The 27,268-nt window shown below is 36.1% G+C and overlaps 1 protein-coding gene across 6 annotated transcripts in view; it reads left to right on the top strand.

The window, feature by feature from the left end:
• The window catches only part of CSPP1 (centrosome and spindle pole associated protein 1), a 198,077-nt gene that overhangs the window by 114,025 nt on the left and 56,784 nt on the right, over nt 1–27,268 (top strand). For all 6 annotated transcript variants that reach the window (XM_087420484.1, XM_087420485.1, XM_087420483.1 and 3 more), the window contains one exon: nt 25,342–25,471. In XM_087420484.1, the coding sequence (XP_087276610.1) occupies nt 25,342–25,471 (130 nt within the window). The remainder of the gene's footprint in view (nt 1–25,341; nt 25,472–27,268) is intronic.

The raw sequence follows: 27,268 nt of genomic DNA, 5'->3' as shown, positions 1-27,268 counted from the left end.
CGTGGATATCATTTTCCCAATACCATTTGTTGAAAAGACTGTCCTTTCCCCAGTGTATAATCTTGGCACCCTTGTCAAAAATCATTTGACTTTATATGCATGGATTTATTTCTGAGGTCTGTATTCTATTCAATTGGTCTGTATGTCTGTATGCCAGTACCACGGTGTTTTGATTACTGTAGCTTTGTAGTAAGTTTTGAAATCAGCAAGTGTGAGTCCACTAGATTCAAAATTTTTTTGGTTATTTGGGGTCCCTTTAGTTCCATATAAATTTTAGGAAGGGTTTTTCTGTTTCTGCAAAAGACATCATTGGGATTTTAATAGGGCTTATGTTGAATCTGCAGATCACTTTGGGTAGTATTGATGTATTAACAATATTGTCTTCCAATCCATGAACAGGGAATATGTTTCCATTTACTTGTCTTCTTTAATTTCTTTCAGCACCGTTTTTTAGTTTTCGGTGTGCGTGTCTTTCACCACCTTAGTTAATTTCTAAGTATTCTATTCTTTTTGATGCTGTTTTAAATAGAATTGGTTTTTAAATTTCTTTTTCAGATTGTTCATTGTTCATGTTCATGTATAGACAATTAAAAGACATCCCATACTTATGGATTGGCAAAACCCTCAATTGGAGAGGAGGAGACTGGATATGGATTGGAGACTTAGTATTGTTAAGATGTAAGACTAAACATGAAAAAATAGAAAATCTGAATAGATCCGTAACTAGTAAGGAAATTGAATCAGTAACCAAAAACCTGCTGACAGAGTAAAGCTCTCAATCTGATGGCTTTAATAGTGAATTTTACCAAACATTTAAAGAAGAACTAACAGCAATCCTTCTCCAACTTTTCCAAAAACTTGAAGAGGAGGGAACACCCCAACTCATTCTGGAAGGCCAGCACTACTCTGATATCAAAGCCAGACAAAGACACTATAAGAAAAGAAAACTACATACCAATATCCCTTATGACCACTGATGTAAAAAATCTCAACAAACTACTAGCAAACCAAATTCAGGAGCATATTAAAAGGATTAAACACCATGGCCAAGTGGGATTTATTACTGAAATACAAAGATGGTTCAACACACAAAAATCAATCAATCTAATACACCACATGAACAGAATGAAGGGAAAAAAATACACGATCATCTCAATTGATGCCCAAAAAGCATTTGACAAAATTCAACAACCTTTCTTGTTAAAGAAAAAACTCAACAAACTTTAAATAGAAGAAAACTACCTCAACATAATAAAAGCCATGTATGAAAAACCCAAAGTGAACATCAGACTCAACAGTGAAAGACTGAAAATTTTTCCTCTAAGATCAGGAAAAAGACAAAGGTGCCCACTTGCACCACTTCTATTCAACACAGTACTGGAAGTTCTAGCCAGAGCAATCAGGAAAGAAAAAGAAATAAAACAGAACCAAATTGAAAAAGAAGTAGGGGCTGGCCCAGTGGCACAGCGCTCAAGTTCAAGCGCTCAGCTTCGGCCCCCTGGGGTTCACAGGTTCAGATCCTGGGCGTGGACCTATTCACCACTCATCAAGCCATGCTGGGGCGGCGTCCCACGTAGAAGAGCTACAACTCTACAACTATGATACACAACTACGTACTGGGGCTTTGGGGAGAAAAAAGAAAGAAAAAAAAGAAGATTGGCAACAGATGTTAGCACAGGGCCAAGTTTCCTCAAAATAAATATATAAATAAATAAAATAAAACACTCATAAAGTAAAAATAAAACATTCATTAAAAAAAAAGAAAAGGAAGAAGTAAAATTATCTCTGTTCACTGATGATATAATCTTCTATGCAGAAAATTCTAAATATTCCACAAGAAAAAAAAACTGTTAGTAAAATGAATTCAGCAAAGGCTACAAAGTCAACACACAATCATCAGTGGTATGTCTTTAATTTCTTTCAACAATATTTTGTAATTTTCAGACTGTTTACTTTTGTTTAATCCAAAGTGTTTAATATTTTTTGATAGTATTGTGAATGAAATTGTTTTCTTATTTCATTTTCATATTCAGTTCATTACTAGTGTGTAGAAATACAATTGAGCTTTGTATATTCATCTTGTGTCCTGCAACTTTGCTGAACTCTTATTATTTCTGATAGTTTTTAGTGGATTTCTTAGAATTGTCTATATACATGATTATGTCATGTATATAGACGTAATAGAGAGAATTTTACTTCTTCCTTTCCGATCTGATGCCTTTTATTTGTTTTTCTTGCTTAATTCCCCTGACTAGAACCACCAGTATAATGCTGAATAGATATTATGAGAGTGGACATCCTTCTCTTACTCTGATCTTAGGTGGAAGGCATTTAGTCTGTAACCATTAAGTATGATGTTAGTTGTGGATTTTTCATAATTACCTTTATCAGCTTGAGGAAGCTCCCTTCTATTCTATGTTGATTGTTTATATCAGGAAGAGATATTTAGCATATTCTTTCAATATATTTCTAAATTGGAAGTTGAATTTTGTCAAATGCAAATGCTTTTTCTGTAGCTATTGAGATGATCATGTGGTTTTTTTGCTTTATTCTATTAACATGATGTATTGATTAGGTTCAGATATTAAATCACCCTTGCGTTCCTGTGATAAATCTCACTTGGTCATGGAGTATAATTCGTTTTATATGTTTCTAGATTATTCAGTTTGCTAATTTTTTGTTGAGGGTTTTTGCCATTATATTCATGAGTGATATTGCTCTTTGGTTTTGTTTTATTTTAATATCTATCTGCTCTTGGTATCAGGATAGCACTAGCCTAATATAATTAGTTGGAAATGTTCTTTCATTTTCTGTTATTTTGGAGAGTTTGTGAAGGATTGTTAATTCTTCCTTCAGTGTGGTAGTATTAACCAGGAAGCTAGTTGGCCCTTGTCTTTTCTTTATGGGTAATTTTTTTATTACTCATGTGTTGTATAAGGACATTTTGGTCAATGACAGACTGCATATAGTATGTTGCTCCCACGATATTGTAATGGAGCTGAAAAATTCCTATTGCCTAGTGATGTAGCCATCATAATGTAGTGTAATGCATCACTCCCATGTTTTTGGTGAGGCTAGTGTAAACAAGCCTACTGTGCTGCCAGTTCTATAAAAGTATAGCACATACAACTATGTACAGTGGATAATACTTGATAATAAACAACTATGTTACTGTATTTACTGTATATACTTTTTATTGTTGTTTTATTAATTAAAAAAAATTTTCTTTTTTTTTTGGTGAGGAAGATTGACCCTGAGCTAACATCTGTTGCCATTCATCCTCTTTTTGTTGAGGAAGATTAGCCCTGAGCTAACATGTCCGCCCATCTTCCTGTATTTTGTATGTGGGATGCCGCCACAGCATGGCTGGATGAACGGTGTGTAGGTCCCCACCCAGGATCCAAATGTGCGAACCCTGGGCTCCCAAAGCAGAGCTCACGAACTAAACCACTGTGCCACTGGGCTGGCCCCTTAATTGTTATTTTAGAATTTACTTTTTCTACTTATAAAAAAAAAAGTTTAGAGTGATGTCAGCATCATGACGGAGTGAGCTGTTCCCTTAATCTCTCCCCTCTAAGTTATAACCAAACAGACATTATTTAATCAACAGAGGATTCCCTACAAAGGACAATAGGATGTCTGAGAGATCCACATAGCCATACATCTAAAGGTGGGGGTACCGGATCCCTGGGAAACAGTGGAAGGAGATGAATGGATCTCTCCCATCCCCAGTGACAGTGACCTAGGTTGTGGGTCCTCATGCAGCAGCCAGCGTGCAACTGTAAGAGGAGGCAGGGGTGCAGGCAGGCCTGTGCATGAAGGATTTTGCTTTCAGAATTGCAGCCTGGGCCACGGGAATGCTCCACACCGAGTGGTGCAGCTCAGCCACTGCTTGGGCGCCCCCACCAAGCACAGCAGCCCAAGCGAACCACCCATGAGCACAGAGTGGGCCTGCGTGCATGAAAGAAAGCACCCCCCCTCCCCTCCTACCTAGCACACCAGCTGGGCCAGTCCCTGGCCAAGGCAGTGGATCTGCACCAGAGTGCCTACGTGTGCATGTGTGACCTGCCTAGGAACTGTGGCCAGCGGGCAAATGCAGGCGAGCCCTGTCGGCACAACTTCCAGCAGACACAGCAGGTTCAGAAAACAGAGCTCCTGCCCCTCCCCTAGTGGTGGCAGGTGGAATCTGTGACCTGATACTACCACTTGTCCCGGCAAAGGATCACTTCATCAAACACCATGAAGAACTGCATTAACACTCCTGAGCAGAAGGAAAATGACAAGTCTCCAGAAACCATCCTGAAGTCACAGAAATTTACAATCTAAATGACAGAGAATTCAAAATAGTTGTCATAAAGAACCTCAACAAGTTACAAGAAAACTCAGAAAGACAGTTCAATGAACTCAGGAATAAAATTAATAAGCAGAAGGAATTCTTCACAAAAGAGTTTGAAACTCTAAAAAAAAAAACAAAACAGAGATTGTGGAGATGAAGAACACAATGAATGAGATACAAAACAATCTAGAAGCCTTAAAAAACAGAGCCGATGTTATGGAGGACAGAATTCATAGTTTAGAGGACGCAAATATAGAAATGCTTCAGGTGGAGGAGAGAGAACTAAGACTTAAAAAAAATGAAGAAATTCTTTCAGAAATATCTGACTCAATTGGGAAATGCAACATAAGGATTACAGGTATTCAAGAGGGAGAAGAGAGGGGAAAAGGAGCAGAGAGCTTGTTCAAAGAAATAGTAGCTGAGAACTTCCCAAACCTGGGGAGGGAACTGGACTTACAAGTATATGAAGCCAGTAGAATTCCTAATTCCATCAATACAAAAAGACCTTCTCCAAGGCATATAATAGTAAAACTGGCAAAAGTCAAGGACAAAGAAAAAATATTAAGGGCAGCAAGGCTGAGGACAGTAATTCACAAAGGAACCCCTATCAGGCTTTCAGCAATTTCTCAGCAGAAACCGTATAGGCTACGAGAGATTGGAATAATATACTTAAAATACTGAAAGACAAAACTTTTTAGGGGCTGGCCCAGTAGTGTAGTGGTTAAGTTCGTGTGCTCCGCTTCAGTGGCTTGGAGTTCACAGGTTCGGATCCCAGGCGCGGACCTACACACCACTCATCAAGCCATGCAGTGGTGCAGTGGCGGCATCCCACATATAAAATAGAGGAAGATGGGCACAGATGTTAGTTTAGGGACAGTCTTCCTCGCCAAAAAAAAACAAAAAATTCCAGCCAGGAATACTCTCCAACGAAACTATCCTTCAGATATGATGGAGAAATAAAAACTTTCCCAGATAAACAAAAGCTGAGAGAGTTCATTGCCACTAGACCTCGATTACAAGAAGTGATCAAGGATGCCCTCATACCTGAAACAAAAAGACAAAAGTTGGCAAAGCCTTGAGTAAAGAGATAGACAAAATCAGAAAATTGCAGCTCTCTATCAGAACAAGTTAGCGAATACTTAATTATAACATAAAAGATAAAAGGAAGGAAAACATCAAAAGTAACTATAAACACTTCATTTTAGTCACAAACTCACAACACAAAACAAAATAATTTGTGACAGCAATAACTTAGACAGGGAAATGGAAATGGATGGAACATGCTTGGGCTAATGGAGATAAGAGGTATCCGAAAATGGACTATCTCATTTACAAGATCTTTTTTACAAACCTCATGGTAACCACTAAATAAAAAATCAGAACAAAGACACAAATCATAAATAAAGAGAAAACAGAAAACCATCTTAGAAAACCACCAAGCTGAAATAGCAGTCAGAAATACAAGGAAAGAGAAATGAGACATATAGAACAACTAGAAAACAAGAGATAAAATGTCAGTATTAAGCACTCATATATCAATAATCACTCTAAGTGTAAATAGATTGAATTCTCCAACCAAAAGATGCAGAGTGGCTGGATGGATTAAAAAACAAGACCCCAGCAATATGCTGCCTCCAGGAAACACATCTCAACTCTAAAGACAAACACAGGCTTAGAGTGAAGGGATGGAAGACGATACTCCAAGCAAATGACAAGCAAAAGAAAGCAGGTGTTGCCATACTTATATCAGACAAAGTAACTTCCAGATAAAAAAGGCAGTAAGAGACAAAGAGGGGCACTATATAATGATAAAAGAGGCATTCCACCAAGAGGACATAACACTAATGAATATATGCATATATATTCACAGGAGCTCCTAACACAGGAGCACCAAAGTATGTAAAGCAACTATTAATAGACCTTAAAGGAGAAATTAACAGCAACACGATAATACTGGGAGACCTCAACACCCCACTTACATCAATGGATAGATCATCTAGACAGAAAATCAATGAAAAAATAGTGGACTTAAATGAAAAACCAGACCAAGTGGACTTAATAGATAGATATAGGACGTTCCATCCCAAAACAGCAGAATACACATTCTTCACAAGTACACATGAAATGTTCTCAAAGATAGACTGTATGTTGGGAAACAAGGCAAGCCTCCATAAATTCATGAAGATTGAAGCCATATCAAGCATCTTTTCCGACCACGGTGCTATGAAACTAGAAATCAACTACAAGAAAAAACTAGGAGTGTCACAAATATGTGGAGACTAAACAACGTGCTACTGAACAACCATTGGATCAATAAAGAAATCAAAGGAGCAATCAAAAAATATCTGGAGACAAAGTGAAAATACATCATACCAACTCTTATGGGATACAGCAAAAGTGGTTCTAATAGGGAAATTCATAGCAACACAGGCCCACCTCAACAAACAAGAAAAATTATAAGTAATCTTAAACTACACCTAACAGACCTAGAAAAAGAAGAACAAACAAAACCCAAAGTCGGCAGAAGGAGGAAAGTAATGAAAATTAGAGCAGAAATAAATGAAATATAGACCAAAAAACAGTAGAAAGGATCAGTGAAACTAAGAGCTGGTTCTTTGAGAAGATAAACAAAACTGACAAACTCTTAGCCAGACTTACTAAGAAAAGAAGAGAGTAGGCCCAAATAAATAAAATTAGAAATGAAAGAGGAGAAATTACAACAAATACCACAGAAATACAAAGGATTATAAGAGAACACTATGAAAAACTATATGCCAACAAATTGGATAACCCAGAATGATCAATTCTTAGACTCATCTAACCTCCCAATACTGAACCAAGAGGAAATAGAGAATCTGAATAGATCAATCACAAGTAAAGAGATTGAAACAGTAATCAAAAACCTCCCAAAAACAAAAGTCCAGGACCAGATGGCTTCTCTGTAGAATTCTCCCAAACATTCAAAGATTTAATACCTAGCCTTCTCAAACTATCCCCCAAAATTGAAGAAGATGGAATGCTTCCTAACTCATTCTATGAGGCCAACATCCGTGATACCAAAACGAGACAAAGGACAATGCAAAGAAGGAAAATTACAGGCCAGTATCGCTGATGAGCATAGATGCAAAAATCCTCAACAAAATATTGGCAAACCAAATACAGCAGTACATTAAAAGGATTATACACCATGATCAAGTGGGATTATACCAGCAATGCAGGGATGGTTCAACATCCACAAATCAATCAATGTGATATACCACATTAACAAAGTGAGGAATAAAAACCACATGATCATCTCAATAGATGCAGAAAAAGCATTCGACAAGATCGAATATCCATTTGTGATAAAAAACTCTAAATAAAATGGGTATAGAAGGAAAGTACCTTGACATAAACAAGAGCGTATATGACAAACCCACTGCCAAGATCATACTCAGTGGTGAAAAACTGAAAGCCATCCCTCTGAGAACAGGAACAAGACAAGGGTGCCCACTCTCACCACTGTTATTCAACTTAGTACTGGAGGTTTGGCCAGAGCAGTTTGGCGAGAAAAAGAAATAAAAGGTATCCAAATTGGAAAAGAAGAAGGGAAAATGTTGCTGTTTCTGGATGACATGATTCTATATATAGAAAACCCTAAAGAATCCACCAGAAAACTATTACGTGTAATCAACAACTACAGCAAAGTTGCAGTGTACAAAATCAACTTATAAAAATCAGTTGCATTTCTATACACTAATAACGAGCTAGCAGAAAGAGAACTCAAGAATACAGTCCCATTTACAATCACAACAAAAAGAATAAAATACCTAGGAATAAATTTAACCAATAAAGTGAAAGACCTATACAGTGAAAACTGTAAGACATTATTGAAAGAAATCGAAGATGACATAAAGAAATGGAAAGATATTCCATGCATATGGATTGGGAGAATAAATATAGTTAAAATGTCCGTATTACCTAAAGCAATCTACAGATGCAGTGCAATCCCTATCAGAATCCCAATGAGATTCTTCACAGAAATAGAACAAAGAATCCTAAAATTTATATGGAACAACAAAAGACCTCGAATAGCTAAAGCAATCCTAAGAAAAAACAAAGCTGGAGGCATCACAATCCCTGACTTCAAAACATACTAGAAAGCAATAGTAATCAAAACAGCATGGCACTGGTACAAAAACAGTCACACGGATCAATGGAACAGAGTTGAAAGCCCAGAAATAAAACCACACATCTATGGACAGCTAATCTTTGACAAGGGAGCAAAGAACATGCAATGGAGAAAGGAAAGTCTCTTCAATAAATGGTGCTGGGAAAACTGTACAGCCACATGCAAAAGCATGAAAGTAGACCATTATCTTAACCCATAGAAAAATTAACTCAAAATGGGTTAAAGACTTGAAGGTAAGCCGTGAAAGCATAAAACTCCTAGAAGAAAATAGAGGCAGTACAGTCTTTGACATTGGTCTTAAAAATAACTTTTTGAACACTATGTCTACTCCAGCAAGGGAAACAAAAAAAAATAATAAACAAATGGGACTACATCAGACTGAAGAGCTTCTGCCAGGCAAAGGAAACCAGGAACAAAGTGATAAGAAAACTCACCAACTTGGAGAAAATACTTGCAAATAATATATCTGATAAGGAGTTAATCTCTAAAATATAAAAAGAACTCATACATCTCAACAACAACAAAACAAACAACCTGGTGGCGGCACAGTGGCGTAGTGGTTAAGCTTGCGTGCTCTGCTTCAGTGGCCCGGGGTTCGCAGGTTTGTATCCCAGGGGACCTACAACACCGCTTATCTAGCCATGCTGTGGCGGTGTCCCACGTATAAAAAGTAGAGGAAGATGGGCATGGATGTTAGCCCAGGGTCCATCTTCCTTAGGAAAAGAGAAGGTTTGGCAACAGATGTTAGCTCAGGGCTAACCTTTCACACCAAAAAAAAAAAGAAATATACAGATGGCTGACAGGCACATGAAAAGATGTTCAACATCACTAATCATCAGGGAAATGCAAATCAAAACTACAATGAGCTATCACCTTATACCTGTTAGAATGGCTATAATTACCAAGACAAAAATCAACAAATATTGGATAGGATGTGTAGAAAAGGGTTCCCTCATACACTGCTGGTGGGAATGCAAACTGGTGCAGCCACTATGGAAAACAGTATGGAGATTTCTTAGAAAATTAAAAATGGAAATGTCATATGACCCATCTATCCCACTACTGGGTATTTATCCAAAGAGGTTGAAATCAACAGTTCAAAGAGACTTATGCACCCCTATGTTCGTTGCAGCATTATTCACAATAGCCAAGATGTGAAAGCAACCCAAGTGCCCATCAACTGATGAATGGATAGTGAAGATGCGGTGCATATACATGTATGACGGAATATTACTCAGCCATAAAAAAAAGATAAAAATCGTCCTATTTGCAACAGCACGTGTGGATCTTGAGGGTGTTATGTTAAGTGAAATAAGCCAGACAGAGAGATCAGTACCTCATAATTTCACTCAGATGTGGAAGATAAATAAATGGAGAAAGAGAACAGTTTAGTGGTTACCAGAGCAGAAGGGGGTTGGGGGGTGGGCAAAAGGGATAAAGGGGCATATATATATATCGTGATGCATAAAAATTAGACTATTGGTGATCATGAGCACGATGCAGTCTATAAAGAAACTGATAAATAATAATGTACAACTGAAATTACACAATGTTATAAACCATTATGACCACAATAAAATAATTGGGGAAAAAAGTAAGCTCTACTCTTAAAAAACCCAGAAGTTTACTGTGAAACAGTATGTTGTGTTACCCTGGCAGCAACCTCATTCATCTAATGTATATTGCCTCTCTTGGTTGCACCATTTTCTCTTGTGCTTGATTTAGTTTCGTTTTTGTTTTGTTCATCATGGCCACTAAGTGTACAAAATCCACTACTAATGTTGCTGGTAAGAGTCACTGACCTGGAAACAAAATTAAATGTGATTAGGTGGAAAAGTAGTGATGGTTATTGCTCACCGTTCAGGCATGTTCTGTTCCACCATAGCTATAATCTTGAAGAACAGGAACAAAGTGATGGAAACTGCTTCATTGAAGGCAATGAGACTACTAACAAAAATTTGAGAAGAGCCTATATCACACATGGAGAAACTTTTGATGATCTGGGTTGAAGACCAGACACAGAAGCATATCTCTCTCAGCACCACAGTGATCATACCAAAGCAAAAAATGTGTTTGCAATTTTGAAAGAAAAGGCTGGACCTGTCTACAATGTTGAATTTACTGCTAGCTCTGGGTGATTTAAAGGATTTTGGAATCATTCTTCATTACATAATATGAAAGTGAGTGGTGAGTCTGCAAGTGCTGATGTGAAGGCAGCTGAAGAATTTTTGGAAACTCGAGATAAACTAATTGTTGAGGAAAATTATTTGCCAGAGCAAATATTCAATATGGATAAAACCTCTCCATTCTGTAAACCGATGGCTGAAAGGACTTTAATCCATAAGGCAGCCAAATTGTGCCAGGTTTCATAGCTTTTAAGGACAGGATAACAGTCTTGCAGGCTACGAATTGAAACCCTTCGTGGTCTGGCGCAGTGAGAACTCCAGGACCTTCAAGTATATCAATGAGCACATGCTCCCAGTGTACTACAGGAGCGGTAGGAAGTCGTGCGTGACCTAGCTCCTTTTCTAAGATGCACTCCTGAATTGCTGTGCCAGCCAAATGGAGAGGTACTATTTGGAGAATAACATACCTTTCAAGATTTTGCTTTACTGTTAATAATGCTCCCAGACATCCTCCTTTTATTGGTGATCTTCATCCCAATATCAAAGCGGTGTTTCTCCCTCCACACACTACCTCTTTGATCCAAGCAGTGAATCAAGGAGTTATAGCAGCTTTTAAGGCTTACTGCCTGAGGAGAATCTTTGCCCAGGCTATTGCTGCAACTGAGGAAGACACTGAGAAGACACCAGTGCAATTCTGGAAGGATTACATCTGTTGCTTGGGCTTGGGTTGATGTCACCAAGGAGCGTATGAATGGCATCTGAAAGAAGACACTTGAGATTTGTCCATGACTTCAAAGGATTTGCCAAGGATGTGGAGGTTGCGAAAATTGACAAGGCTGTGGTTGAGATGGCAAACAACTTTAACCTGGGTGTGAATGAGGATGACACTGAGGAGCTCCTAAAGGCTGTTCTTGAGGAATTGACTAATGAGGAGTTTTTAGAACTGGAACAGGAACGCATAGCTGAAGAGGAGGCAAGAGTAAAGGAAACTGTAAGAGAAGAAAAAGAAGAACCCCCAAGAAAATTCACAGTGAAGGGTTTAGCAGAAACTTTGCAGACCTCAGTAAGCTTGAAAAAAGTTTGAAAACTCCAACACTGAAGGGTTTTCATTAATAGAGGGGAATGTTCATTGTACATTAGCTGCTTACAAGCAAATCTATCATGAAGGAAACAAACCAAGCAAACCACCATGGAGGTATGCTGAAAAGAGTGACGCCTCCTCAAGAAGAACCTCAGGAAGGTACTTGAGGAAGTATTCCAGAAGAAGGTGTTGTTATCATAGGAAATGATAACTCCATGTGTGTTATTGCCCCTGAAGACCTTCTAGTGGGACGAGATATGGAGGTGGAAGGCAGTGATATTGATAATCCTGTGTAGGCCTAGGCTAATGTGTGTGTGTGTCTTAGTTTTTAACAAAAAAGTTTATAAAGTAAAAAAAAATTGAAAATTTTAAAAATAGAAAACTTATGGAATAAGGTTATAAAGAAAATGTTTTTGTACAGCTGTACAATGTCTTCGTGTTCTAAGCTAAGTATTATTACCAAAGAGTCAAAAAGTTAAAAAAAATTAAAAAGTTTATAAAGTAAAAAAGTTACAGTAGGCTAAGGTTAATTTATTATTGAAGAAAGAAAAATATTTTTTTATAAATTTAGTGTAGCCTAAGTATACCATGTTTATAAAGTCTACTGTAATGTACAGTAATGTCCTAGGCCTTCACATTCACTCAACACTCACTCACCCAGAACAACTTCCAGTGTTTAAAGCTCCATTGATGTTAAGTGCCCTATACAGGTGTACCATTTTTTATCATTTATATTGTAGTTTTTCTGTACCTTTTCTATGTTTAGATACACAAATAATTACCATTGTGTTCCAGTTGCCTGCAGTATTCAGTACAGTAACATATTGTACAGGTGTGTAGCCTAAGAGCAACATGCTATACCATAAAGCCTAGAAGTGTAGTAGGCTATATCATCTAGGTTTATGTAAGTACACTGTATGATGTTTGTATGACAACGAAATTGCCTAACGATACATTTCTTGGAATGTGTCTCTGTTAAGTGACTCATGACTGCACTAATTCAGTCGCTTTTCTTATCATTGGTTTATTCATATTTAAAATTTTTTGTGTGTTTGTTTTAGTAGTTTATGTCTTTCTAGGAATTTGCCCATTTCATAAAGATTATCTAACTTGTTGGCATGCAGTTGTTCATAGTATTCCCTTGTAATCTTTTTTACTTTTATAAGGTCAGTAAGGATGTTCCTTGTTTTATTCCTGATTTCAATAATTTTAGTCTTTTTCTTGGTCAGTCTAGCTGCTAAACATTTGTCAATCTTGTTGATCTTTTCAAAGAACCAACTATTGTTTAGTCAATTTTCTCTGTTGTGCTTCTAGTCTCCATTTCATTTATTTCTGCTTTAATCCTTTTATTTCCTTCCTTCTGCTTAGTTTAAGTTCAGTTTGCTCGTACGTTTTCTAATTTTTGAAGGTGGAGGTTAGATGATTGATTTGGTGTCTTCTTCTTTAGTGTATGTTTACAACTATAGATTTCCCTCTAAGTACTGTGCTAGCTGCATTCCTTAAATTTTGTGTTGTGTTTTCATTTTCATTCATCTCAAAGTATTTTCCAATTTCTCTTTTGATTTCTTCATTGATCCATTGGTTATTTTGGAGTGTATTGCTTAATTTCCACAATTCTGTATTTCCCAGATTTCCTTTTGTCACTCATTTCTAATGTAATTCCATTGCAATTGGAGAACATACTTTGCATGATTTCAATCCTCTTAAATTTATTGAGGCTTGTTTTATGACCTAACATATGGTCTGTGCTGGAGAATTTTTCGTATGCACTTGAAAAGAATGTGCACTGTCCTGTTGTTGAGTGGATTGTTCTATTAATGTCTCTTAGGTCTAGTTGGTTTATAGTGTTATTTCCTATAGTTTCCTGTTGGTCTTCAGTGCAGTTGTTCTATCTGTTATTAGAAGTGGAGTATGGTGGGCCGGCTCCGTGGCTTAGCGGTTAAGTGCGCGCGCTCTGATGCTGGCGGCCCGGGTTCGGATCCCGGGCGCGCCCCAGGGCACCGCTTCTCCGTCCAACGCGAGGCCGAGTCCCACGTGCAGCAACTAGAAGGATGTGAACCTATGACATACAGCTATCTACTGGGGCTTTGCGGGGGAAAAAATGAATAAATAAAATCTTTAAAAAAAAAAAAAAAGAAGTGGAGTATGGAAGTCTCCAATTATTATTTTTGATTTGTCTGTTTCTCTTTTCAGTTCTGTCAGTTTTTGCTTCCTGTGTTTTAGGTCTCTGCAGTTATGTACGTATGTTTATAATTGTTATGTCTTGCTGATCCATTGAGCCTTTTATCAGTATAAAAGATACTTTTTTGTCTCTAGTAACAATTTTGACTTAAAGAGTATTTTGTCTGTTATAAATGTTGCTATTCTTGTTCTGTTTGGGTTATTGTTTGCATATAACCAAATTTTCCATGTTTTACCCTTAATGTTTTTGTTTTTGGATCTAAAGTGTCTCTAGGTAGACAGCATACATTTGTATCCTGGTCTCCCCTGCCTCCCATTCTGCTAGCCTATGCCTATATTTACGTTTAATGTAATTCCTATTAAGGTAGGATTTTTGTCAGCCATTTTACTATTTTTTAAATATATATCTTATGTCTTTTTTGTTTCTCTGTTGCTCCATTAATGCCTTCTTTTATGTTAAATATTTTATGGTATTCCATTTTAATTCTCTTGCTTCTTTTAGGATAATTTTTGTTTTCTTCATGGTTTCCCTGCAGATTAAACTTAATGTTTTAATTAATTAATTAATTTATTTTTTTTAATCTTTTGAGGTTTTTATTTTATTTTATTTTTAATTTTTTGTTTATTGCAGTAACATTGGTTTATAACATTGTAAAAATTTCAGGTGTACATCATTGTACTTCTATTTCTGCATGGACTACATCATGTTCACCACCAAAATACTAATTACAACCCATCACCACACACATGTACCGAATTATCCCTTTCACCCTCCTCCCTCCCCCCTTCCCCTCTGGTAACCACCAATCCAATCTCTGTCCCCATGTGTTTGTTTATTGTTGTTATTATCTACTACTTAATGAAGGAAATCATACGGTATTTGACCTTCTCCCTCTGACTTATTTCACTTTGCATTATACCCTCAATGTCCATCCATGTTGTCACAAATGCCTGGATTTCATCATTTCTTATGGCTGAGTAGTATTCCATTGTGTATATATACCACATCTTCTTTATCCATTCGTCCCTTGATTGGCACTTAGGTTGCTTCCAAGTCTTGGCTATTGTGAATAACGCTGCAGTGAACACAGGGGTGCATGTACCTTTTAATGTTTTAATTTAAATGAATTGAGTTTAAGTTAATGCCAACTTCATTTCAGTAGTATATGAATTTTTTCTCCAATATGATGCCATTCCTTTCCTTTTCCTTGATGCCATTATTCTCATACAAATTACATATTTAGACATTTAAGCTTGTCAACACAGTCATATAATTCATTCATTCATTCTTTTTTCCTTCCTTTTTCCCTCTTTCCCTTCCTTCCTTCCTTTCTTTATGCAGTTGTCTTTTAAATTAGATAGAGAAGTATAGAGTTACAAATAAGAATATATTTATAATATCTTTTTTTGCCTGTTTAGTTACTGTTACTGGCGTTTTTTTATTTCTTTGCATTTACTCTGTTTGCTGTCAAGTGTTCTTCATTTCAACCTGAAGTGCTCCATTCGATATTTCTTATAGGACAGGTCTGTTAGTCATGACTTCTCTGAGTTTTTATTTAATAATGTCCTAATTTCGCTTTCATTATTTTTTAACTTTTTTTGCTGAGGAAGATTTGCCCTGAGCTAACATCTGTTGTCAATCTTCCTCTTTTTGCTTGATGAAGATTTGCCCTGAGCTAGCATCTGTGCCAGTCATCCTCTATTTTGTACGTGGGTCGCTGCCACAGCATGGCCACCGACAAGTGGTGTAGGTCTGCGCCTGGGAACCAAATATGGGCCACCGAAGTGAAGTGTGCTGAACTTAACCACCAGGCCACGGGGCCAGCCCCTCGCTTTTATTTTTTGAAGAATAGTTTTCCTGGGCATAGAATTCTTGGTTGATATTTTTCTGTCAGCACTTTGACTATATCATTTCGCTGCCTTCTGGCCTTCATGGTTTCTGATGAGCCGTTAATCTTGCTGAAGATCTCTTGTCCGTGATGAGTTGTTATTTTCTTGCTGCTTTCAAGATTCTCTCTTTATCTTTGTCTGTAGGCAGATTCACTATGATGTGTAAAGGTGTGGATCTCTGAGCTTTCCTGCTTGGAGTTTGATGAGCTCCTGGATGTGTTGATTAATATTTTTCATCAAATTTGGGAAATTTTTAGCTATTATTTATTCAGATATTTTTTTTTTGTTGCTTTCTGTCTTTTCTTTTGAGAGTTCTTATGTATATGTTGGTGTATTTGATGGTGTCCCATAGCATCTCTGAAGTTCTGTTCGTTTTTCTTTCTGTTTCTCAGACTGGATAATCTCAATTGACTTATCTTTAAGTTCAGTGATTGTTTCTTCTGCCTGCTAAAATCTGTTGTTGAGCCCCTCTAGTGAATTTTTCTTTTCGATTATTGTACTTTTAAACTATGTAATTTCTATTTGGTTCTTTTTTAAAAAAATAATTTCTATTTCTGTTGATAGTCTTTATGTGGTGTAACATTGTTCTCATACTTTCCTTTAATTCTTTGGACATGGTTTGTTTTTTTTTTTTCCAGTTCTTTCAATATATTTCTAATACCTCATTCAAATTCTTTGTTCAGTAAGTACAACATCTGGTATTCCTCAGTGAAAATTTCTATTGATTGATTTCTTTTTTCTGTGATTGTCCATTCTTCCCTGTTTCTTTCCTAGTCTCTTAATTTGTTTTTTTTGTTGTTGGAAACAGAGCATTTAGATTCTCTCCCCTCCTTGGGGCTTATTCTTATTGCCATTTGTTGTTTTTTGTTGTTGTTGCTCTTTTTAAAGTAACTATTGTGAACTAATTCTGTAAAGTCTATATTCTTTGTCATGTGTGGCTACTGACATCTTTGCTAGAATAGCTTAATAGTTAGCTCATGGTTGGGCAAAGATTTCCATAAAGGATGTAAACCAATAAGTTTCCCAGTCTTGGCCAAGTGTTCTGTGTTTGTGTTGGGGCATGCCTTCAGTACTCTGGCAGTTTACAAATCTGCTTTAACCTTCACTTCCTGCCATCACAGAGCCTCAATGCCAGCCAGAGGTGAGAGATTAGTGTGTTCTGAGAGCTTTCCTGGGCATACGCATATCTCTGCACATGCATATGGCTTTCTAGAGTCTCAGAAATATGTTGGACCTTCTCAAGCCCCTGTGGATATGTTATTCCCTAGATTTTTCTTTTGATTTTTTTGTCAGCCTTTTGCTTGCTCTATGGTTTTGCTGTCTCAGATCACTGGGATGTTAAACAGTCGCTGCTGATTGTTTTCTGTAAATACCTCGTGATAAGGATGTTCATACTGAGCAAGCTCTGAGTTTGTGTTAAAGGCAGGCAGGCCTTGTGAGTGGGGCTTTTCCAGGGAGCTGCCAGATAGGTCAAAAGTGACATTTTTCTAGAGATTGGCTATTTGGGGAGCTCCAGACCTATTCTACCCCTCCAATGGCAGCTGGGCTGCTAGTTTTCACTGCTCTCATCTTTGGAGGCTGTTAAATTTTAAGGCTTCAATGGAGATAGGGAGAAGTCAAATGGGAAAGGTCAGGTTCACGTGCCGTGAAGATTGCTGTTTTTAATGAAAATCTTTTTTTTTTTTTTTAAACTCTTCTTGGATTGTTGCAAGACTTTCATTAATTTCCAGAATTATGAGAAAGTAGATTTTGGCAATTTTTAGCATTCTCATTACTTTAATGGAGTAGCAAATTTTCAAAGGTCCTTACTTTGCCATTATGGAAGGTTTTTCCAGTTTTAGAACATTTTCACCTCTCCACCGAGACCCCTTATGCCTCTTTTTTTTTTTTTTTAATTTTATTTATTTATTTTTTCCCCCAAAGCCCCAGTAGATAGCTCTATGTCATAGCTGCACATCCTTCTAGTTGCTGTATGTGGGACCCGGCCTCAGCATGGCCGGAGAAGCAGTGTGTCAGTGCGCGCCCGGGATCCGAACCCAGGCTGCCAGCAGCGGAGCGCACGCACCCAACCACTAAGCCACGGGGCCGGCCCTCCCTTATGCCTCTTTACAGTTAATCCTGATTCCCATCCCTAGTGTAAGTTGTTTTGTAAGTTATCTCTTTTCTATTGTTTTTCTAAATGCCACATTAAAAAGTGTAAACTTGTGATATAATAATAAAAGTCAAATAATGGAATGATGCCGTAAATTTCTTTCAAACCAATTACTTTTCAATGTACTTATTAATTTCCAAACATTTTAGCCTAATTAGAGGTGAAAGGAACCTGTAATTCTATTAACTATTTTGGTTTCCACATGATCTGTCTTTTTTTCCATGTGTTTTATTACTTTAACACTGCTTAATTCATGGGTAGAAATGGTGTAGTAAAGAGGCTTGAAAGTCTGCTGCTCATATCCCCAAGGCTGTATTCACTCATTGGTGACTTGTACCTTAGAATTTTGATTGTCCTAAATTGGGTATACATTTACTAAAATAATAATAGTCATAATAATAATAGCAATTTAAATTTACTGAGTACCTAGTTTGTGCCACTATCATATCAGGTTCTTTATATAGATTGTATATATATATCTGTCTCAGTGTTTGCAATTGAAGAAATTGAGACTTAGCTATATAAAGTGACTTGCCTAAGTCCTCAGTCAATAAACAGTGAAGGTAGACATCTAAAGTAGTTTTGTCTGGCTTCAAAGCCTTATCTCTTTCTATAATATCATTCTGACTGCCACAACTGAGACCATTTTTTGATTAGAAGAAATGCTAGCATACAAATCTTTACATTCTGTCGATTTTGATGGAATGAACAATTAGATTTGTAGAAGTAATCAGTATTCAGGTCAAGCTACACTTTAGGAAACTAATCAAATTTATAATGTAATGATTTATGATAATAGAAGAATTTAGAATTATTTTTAAATAAATATGTTTATTTTCTAAACATATTTATTTTCTAAAATTTGCCCAAGTACTCTCTTTTTAGTGAGTGAAGTGTATTTAGGACCAAATTATAGAACTTTAGAGTTGAAAAGGATCTTTGGGATTTCTTAACCTTAGGTGTATAGGTTTCAGAGAGGTTATGAGCCCCTTGAAATTGAATGCATAATTTTTGTATATACATGTTTTTGCCGTGAAAGTAGATAGTTTTTATCAGATTCTCAAAAGGATCTGTGACAGGGCTCCCCTCCCAAAGATAAGCAGATACCATTGATGGGCATACGTGGCTACACTGAAGACCAAGTTATCTCCCATGACTTTGACAGTGACATCTACTCCTCCATCTTTGCTATTGGCACTGTCCTCAGTAACCACTTTGTCACTCTCATTTCTCAGCATGAAAATAACTTTGACTCAGCATCTTTATGCTTTATGTGCACTTCATGGTCTGCATGATCTCTGAGGAGTGAGAGCCTGGGATCACCTGGGACAAAGGAAAACAAAGGAAAGAAAGGTAGAATGAGGAAGTTGTATTTGCTGGGAAAGCACTGCTCCCACTTTACCCAGCACTTAGAACCTCCTGTCTTTGGCACAGTTCCCATCCTAGGCCCCCATAAACAGGGCAGGGTTTTAGAGATTCTACTAGTCTTATTCCATCAGTACCATCAATAAAATCTGTAATGACTCAGTGTTAAAAAAAAGAGAAAAGTGTCTATAAGTTTGTATATTTTTTCCATTTATTTTTATGTTTTGAATGCTGATTATCTTTGCTCTTTATGTGTACTTCCTTTGTGTACACTTTGAAAAATTGATTTCTGAAAATGTGAAAGCAGTATCACTCTTTAAGCAAAAATGATTGAAAAATTGATGAGGGACAGAATTATAGGAGGATGATACAGATTTGGTTAAGAGAAGGGAAGAAAGTACAGAGATTGTTAAGGAAGCTGTCAGTGTCTGAGTAACAAAAAAGGGAAATTTCCAAAGCCATTGGTAAGGTAGAAAGTGATGATAAGGAACTTTAAATACTTTCCCAAGCAATATGTGAAGTTCACATTCAGAACTCGTAAACTATACAAGGAAATAAACCGTGAGTGGGAATAGACTTGCAAAAACAGACCAACAAAGATCTCAGATTAGGAATTACTAGACAAAATATAAAATGCTCATATTGATCATGTTTATATCAGGGCATAAGAAGCTATGAAGAATGACCAATCAGATTTGAAATAGAACTACGTAGATATTTTAGAAGAATTTTTAAATAATTGAAAGTATGAACTCAATGGACAGGCCTTAATACCAGATTTGACATATGTGAAGCGAGAAATGAACTAGAACAATGGTTTTCGAAGTGTGGTCCCTAGAATAGCAGCATCATGGGAACATGTTAGCAATGCAGACTCTCAGGCTCCACCCCACCTATGAATCAGAAACACTGTGGTGGGGCCCAACAATTTCTGTTTCAACAAGCTTTCCATGTGACTCTGATGTACTCTATATATAAAGTTTGAGAACCTCTGAACTAGTAGATCTGAAGAAATTATCCAGAACAAGAGAAAAAGACATGGAAAATATGAAAAAGAGGGTAAAAATGATGGAAGTAAAAAGGTCTAACTGTATCTAATTGGAATTCTAGAAAAAGTGAGAGGAAAAGGACAAAAGAAATATTTGAAGAGATGATATCTTAAAATTTTCTACAGTTGATTAATGATTCTCATCTATGGATTCTAAAAGCCCAGCACCTCTCAAACAGGATAAATAAAACAAGTCCATACCAAGACAATCATAGTAAAACTTCAGAACATAAAAGAAATACAGAGGAGCTTAAAATCAGCCAGAGAGAGAAGACATTACTTTCAAAAGAACTCTAGGAAGGAATTCAGAAGATAACTAAAGATACTGTCAGTGTGTTGAGATCATTCTATACTCAGCAAAGTTATTTTTCATGAATGAGATTAAAATAAAAATATTTCAAGAGAATCAACCCAATTTGCCACTAGCAGACCCTCAGTAAATGAAATTCTAAATACGGAAGGAAAGGGGTCACAGATGGAATGTCTATGTTGCATGAAGGAGTGGAAAGGAAAAAAAGTGATAAATACATGGGTGGAAGTAAATAAATATTATCTATGTAAAATTATTATGAGTTTAAAAGTAAGTAAAATTAAGAATAATGAATAGAAATAGCATATAATTTGGAAGGGGTTAAATGGAGTTAATGTGTTTAAAAATCTTTATATCATTTGGGAGGATGGTAAAGATTTTGAACAGCTTTAGTCCTTGATAAGTTAAATATGGGTATTTTATTTCTAGGTTAACCATTAAAAGTATATGGTGGACAAAAGGTGCAATTTACTAGTGTCCTAGAGGAAAAAAAAATCAAAAAGGAGGCAAAAAATGAGAAGAAAAAGAAACAGAAAGGTTTAAGCAGCCTATTTAACCTGATTATAAGTCCAAATTAAATGGCAAACTTAAATTTGATATTAGTAAATCGTTAAGTATCTAGTTCAAAGAGAAACCTTGTCATACTAGATACAAAAGCAAACCTAGGTACGTGTTGCTTATAAGACATATATTTAAAAAATGATGTAGAAAAGTTGAAAGTAAAATGATAGAGATATCCTAGGAGAATATGAATTAAAATAAAGTATTTTAACAGGATAACAAAAAATTTTATGCACCTGAAAACATGGTCTCAAAATATTTATAAAGCAAGATTTTAAAGAATTACAGGTAAAATAGACAAATACAGAATCCTAGTGTGAGACTTGATCACTTCTTTCCATAAGTGATAAAGCAGAAAATAATCAGTAAGGTTATAGAAGAATTCACTTAACATAATTAACAAGCTTATTCTAATGAAAATGTATAGAAATACACCCCAAACTTCAGAATATCTGTTTTTGCTGATCTCATAGGAATATTTATAAAAGTCATCACATCCTAGTCCTTGAAGTCTTAATAAATTTCAGTGGACTCACATCCTATGCACCACTTAAGGTAGAAATCAATTTTAAAGATAACTAAAAAAACTCCATATTTTAGAAATTAGAAAACAAGGAACAAATTAGAAAACATAAAATGGGATGAAAGATAAAATAATGATCAGGCATCTAAAAAGTGAGAAAAAGAACAGCAAAGTAAACCCAAAGAAGCAAGGAAAAAAATAATACAGAAAAGAACAAAAATTAATGAAATAGAAACATTCAGTATAGAGGATCAACAGAGTCTGAAGTAGGTTCCTTGAAAAGACTAATAAAATAGTTCTCTGTTGAGGTTAAAAAAAAAAAAAAAGAGCGAGAGGTATAAATAAATATTAAGAATGAAAAAATTGTCACTGTAGTTGTAATTAACCTTAAAAAGACAATGAGGATATATTATGAACAATTTTATGTCAATGAATTTGAAAATTAAAGTGAAGAAGAAAAATTCCTATTAAAATTTAACTTAAAACGGACTCAAGAAGAAATAGAAAACCTGGATAATATCAAAACTGTTAAAAAAAAATTGGGTCATAATTTTCAAATCTTCCTACACACTCCAGGTTTCGATGGACTGGTGAATTATACCAAACATTCAAGGAAAAAAGTTAATCTTACACAGACTAATACAGAGTCTAGAACAAGAGGGATGACTCCACAGCTACTATTAATAGACTAATCCTGATACTAAAGCCTGACAAGGCCAATATGAGAATGGGAAATTACAGGCTAATCTCACTCATAAACGTAGATACAAGAATCATAAAACTGAATCTCATAATGTAGAAAAGGATATTTCATCCCAATTTGGAATTATTCTGGAAAGTAGGGTGACTAAATGTAGTAGTGCATATCAATTAAAGAGTATGGACTTGGCAGGCAGAGTACATTGTTTTGAATCCTGGTTTTACTAATTAGCTTGAGGCATGTTTCTTAACTTCTATTTCTTGTTTGTTAATTGGAATAATAATGGTATCAACTCATAGAGGTTTTCTGAAGATTGAATGAATTCAAATATGTAAAGTGTCTAGAACAGTGTCTGATATATACTAAATACAAATTGGTGTTAGACATCAATATTATTATTGTAAAATCAATTACTGTAATGTACCATATTAACTGAATAAAGAAGAAAGCTGTATGATCATTTCAATAGATACAGAGAAAACATTAATAAAATTCAGTATCCATTAGTGATTAAAAACTTAACAAAATAGGTGAGAGGGGAACCTACTTAACCTGAGAAACTATAAACATGAAAAACCTACATCATATATTTTACTTAAAGGTGATATGTTTAAAACATTCTTTTTGAAATTGAGAGTAAGACTAGTGTTCTTATTATCACCATTTCCTTTTGGGGCCCAAAATGCAGCAAGGTCAAAAATAAATAAGAAAGAAAGGAAGGAAGATAGGTACAAGGATTAGAAAGGAAGAGAAAAAACTGATATTATTTGCAAAAGAATGTACAGATAAAATATTAGAATTAATAGGAGTTTTAGCAGAATTGCTGAATACAAAATTGATGTATAAAAAGTAGTTGCAGGAAATGGCAATTTCTTAAAAAGTTAAACATATACTTACCATAAAACACTGCAGTTCCACTCCTAGCATAAACTTAAGAGAAATGAAAATATATGTATGCACAAAGATTTGTATGCAAATGCTCATATTTGCATATTCACATATTATTCATGACAGCCAAAAAGTATAAACAATTCAAATGTCTATCAGCTGCTAAGTGGATAAACAAAATATGTTATATCCATACAATGAAATACTATTTAGCAATAAAAAAGAATGGGGCTGGCCCGATGGCTTAGCGGTTAAATGCGTGCACTCCGCTACTGGCGGCCCGGGTTTGGATCCCGGGCACACACCGACGCTCCGCTTCTCCGGCCATGCTGAGGCCACGTTCCACATACAGCAACTAGAAGGATGTGCAACTATGACATACAACTATCTACTGGGGCTTTGGGGGAAAAAAGGAGGAGGATTGGCAATAGATGTTAGCTCAGAGCCGGTTTTCCTCAGCAAAAAGAGGAGGATTAGCATGGATGTTAGCTCAGGGCTGATCTTCCTCACACACAAAAAAATAAAAAAAATAATAAAAAAAAAAGGATGAACTACTGATACATGCTGTGACATACCTCAATAATATTATAAGTGAAAGAATCCATATATATCATATAGTTCCATTTATATGAAATATTCAGAAAGCAAATCTATGGAGACAGAAAGCAGGCCACTTACTTAGTGATTGCTGTGGCTGGGGTGGGAACAGGGATTGGTTGAGTATGAGTATGAAGAATATTTTTGGGTTATGGAAAAGTTCCAAAACTGGATTGTGGTGATGGTTGCACAACTCCATAAGTTTACTGAAAATTATTGAGTTGTGTAATTACCACCACTACTATTTCTCTCTTTCCTCCCATCCTGATCTGACTGTACCTACATCCCTAAATCCTCTCTTTGGGCCAGGGAGAAGTTGATAAATAAAGGCCAAGAATTGGGGTCCTTGAGTCAGGGGTTAAAGATAGGAAGAAAGATGAGTGAAATAGATACTGAGAGAATCTACCCACGTGTGATTTATAGCTAATTTGTTTTGAGAGATTGAATTTACTCAGATAAGCCCTCTCAACCTTCTTTATTCATTTCCACATGCAGAGCCCCCTTGCTCTGAAAAAGTATAAGGTCTCTTAGACCATTACTATTTGCTCTGGTTCTCTTCGTCTTCCCTTTTACCCACTCATAATCCACTGTGACAGTATACACAAACATCTGTTTATCTTAATAAAACATTGTAAATAAATTGGATAAGTTAAATACACAAAGGGAACTCATTATTTAAAGTGCTGATGATGTTTTTGGAGATGAGAAGTCTTTTGTAGTCTCTTTTTTATAATTGTAATTTTATTATAAAACTAATATTTGAGTTTATCTTTTATAATTCAGATTTTTTAAATGTATTGTTTTCTTCAAAGTGGCTGCGTTCCTATACTTTAACATGTGTTGTATTTAAGACAAATAGCACTTTATTGGTTGAGATTTATGTAATCAAAATATGTTTTAAATTTTTCCTTTTTTGCTTCCTGGTAAGTTTTTTAGAAATTTTTATTTATTTGGGACAGTTAGACTTTTTACTGTAATTATATTGTTTTATTCTTGAAGTGGCTAGGAAGTTATTATTTTATATTGGAGTACATTTCTTAAGTAAATCGTTAGTTATGATATTATTTGATGGACTTCTGTGTTATTTCTATGCATTCCGAAAAGTGCCTACGTCATATGTATACTGCTTAATTTAATGAATTATCACCAAGTATTGTCCCCGCCTTGTAACTGCCACCTAGATCAAGAAAGAGATCCAGTAAATTTGAAAATTCCATGAATTGTGAAAGCAGAGACAGAGGAAACAGCTTAGGAAGGGGTCATTTACTTAAGGATTTCTCTTTGACCTACAGAGAAATATCTTTGCTTGTTTTTAAATGTACTTATATGTCATGCTATTTCAAAGGAGTGTTGCCTTTTCTTCTTGCTGAGTCATAAATGGATTCAAATTATTAATTGTGTGTTTGATGTAGGAATACAGTTAGACAGAATGAACTGAAAATTACAAGTGATCGAGCAATAAATTCAGGATTGTTTTTTGAAGATAAACCAAAGCCTTCAAAACAGTCACTTCAGTCTTACCAAGAAGCTTTGCAGAAGCAGGTATTCATTCATTCATTCATTTATTCATTTGTTCATTTAATGTTGAACATCTTATGTGTTAGCACAGTGGTCCCTTAGAACTTAAGAGTTTGGCAGAGGACAAAACTACTGTTATTTATAATTCAATATGATAAGTTTTAATGTAGATAGACTAGAATGCTGTTGGAAGCATAGGGTAGGGAGAATAATTGCCTGGGCAGTTAAGGGGGCTTCACGTGGTTGTTGATATTTGAGCTGCATGTTATATACAATGAATAGATTTGAAATTCCTGGTTATTCAGAGAATGGAATTGATGTGGGCAAAGAGGCTGGAGTGTTAGATTGTGCTGGATTGTGAAGGAATAGCTAATAAGGGGTTTTCAATTTCATCTCGTTATGGACAGCCAAAGGGAAGAAATTTTAAGCCAGAGAGTGAAAGGAATAGTTGATGTGAGCAGATTTGGCTTTTAGGAAGATATCTGGTTGTGATGTAGACAATTGGGAAAGAGATGTGGGAGAAAAACCTTTTAGTAAACTGTTGAGGTGGTCCATTCGGGAGGTAATGAGGCCTTGAACCAGATGGAGAAGATGAGGAGGACGTCCAAGAGACAATCCCTGGAGTTTCGTTGATAGGACTTAGATATAGGGAATGAGAAAGAACAGAGGGCTTGAAGATGATTCTGAGGGGCCGGCCCGGTGGTGCAAGCAGTTAAGTGCGCCTGCTTCACTTTGGCGGCCTGGGGTTCGCGGGTTTGGATCCTGGGCGTGCACCGACGCACTGCTTGTCAAGCCATGCTGTGGCGGCGTCCCATATAAAGTGGAGGAAGATGGGCATAGATGTTAGCCCAGGGGTAACCTTCCTCAGCGAAAAGAGGAGGATTGGCAACAGATGTTAGCTCAGGGCTGATCTTCCCCATCAAAAAATCAAATAAATAAATACATAAAAGATTTGGAAAAAAAAAAAAAATGATTCTGAGTGTTGTAATGTAGGAGAATAAGATAGGCAAAAAAGAGGTAGAACTTTTAGGGAGGAGAATAATGGGTTCCTGTTGTAGTTTGTAATGTTTGAAAAGAGTTTACTTAACAGTAACTGTATCAAATGTGTGGCTTTTTTGGGGGGAATACCCATGTCTCTGAGAGGACCCTGAAACTCTTGGTAGGTATGTGTCCATCTGAGGTACTTTTTTTATAAAGTCCACTTGGATTTCTTCTAAAGCTCCTTTTGTTCAGTTTTTACATACAACCTCCTTGAAAGATGACTTTTTTTAAATTATAGAATTACCAACATTATTTTTTGTATGTTAGGATTCTACAAATAAAAGACTGAATTTATCTGTTTTCAAATGAGCATATTAAAAATACCACTGACAAAACTAGATTTCCTAACTCTAGAATTTTATTTTATGTATGTGATGACTTTCTTGGCCTTGCTGGAGTGGTTGCTTGAATTTTCCATGCGTATGGTTATGATTTTAAAAGTAGCTTTCCAAAACAGAGATAGTTGTTCATTGCTTATCTGTATGTCTCTAGAGACAGTCCTGTCCTTATACTTGATAATGATAAGACTGTATTTGTTTGGTATACTTTCATAAAATTTTACTTAAAGTAGTCCAGCATTCTCCAATGAGCTGTGAACCTTTAACCTCTTTGCATTCTGGGAATGGAGTTTGCCCCGGGTAGAGTAGGTCTGGTGACGTGTAGGGGGTAGTTTGTGGCTGGCCAGGTCCCATGAAAGGATAGATGAAAAAGGAAAGTGGGGAGATCTTATTGGTCCCCATGGAACTGGTGAGTTTAGGGAGAGAATGGCTCACGTAGAAG

This window comes from Ceratotherium simum, chromosome 31 (assembly GCF_057802395.1).
Source record: "Ceratotherium simum simum isolate JZ-2026a chromosome 31, ASM5780239v1, whole genome shotgun sequence".
Taxonomy (NCBI): Eukaryota; Metazoa; Chordata; class Mammalia; order Perissodactyla; family Rhinocerotidae; genus Ceratotherium; species Ceratotherium simum.
Note: the sequence above shows the minus strand (reverse complement) of the source record. Positions and strands in the feature narration are given on the sequence as shown.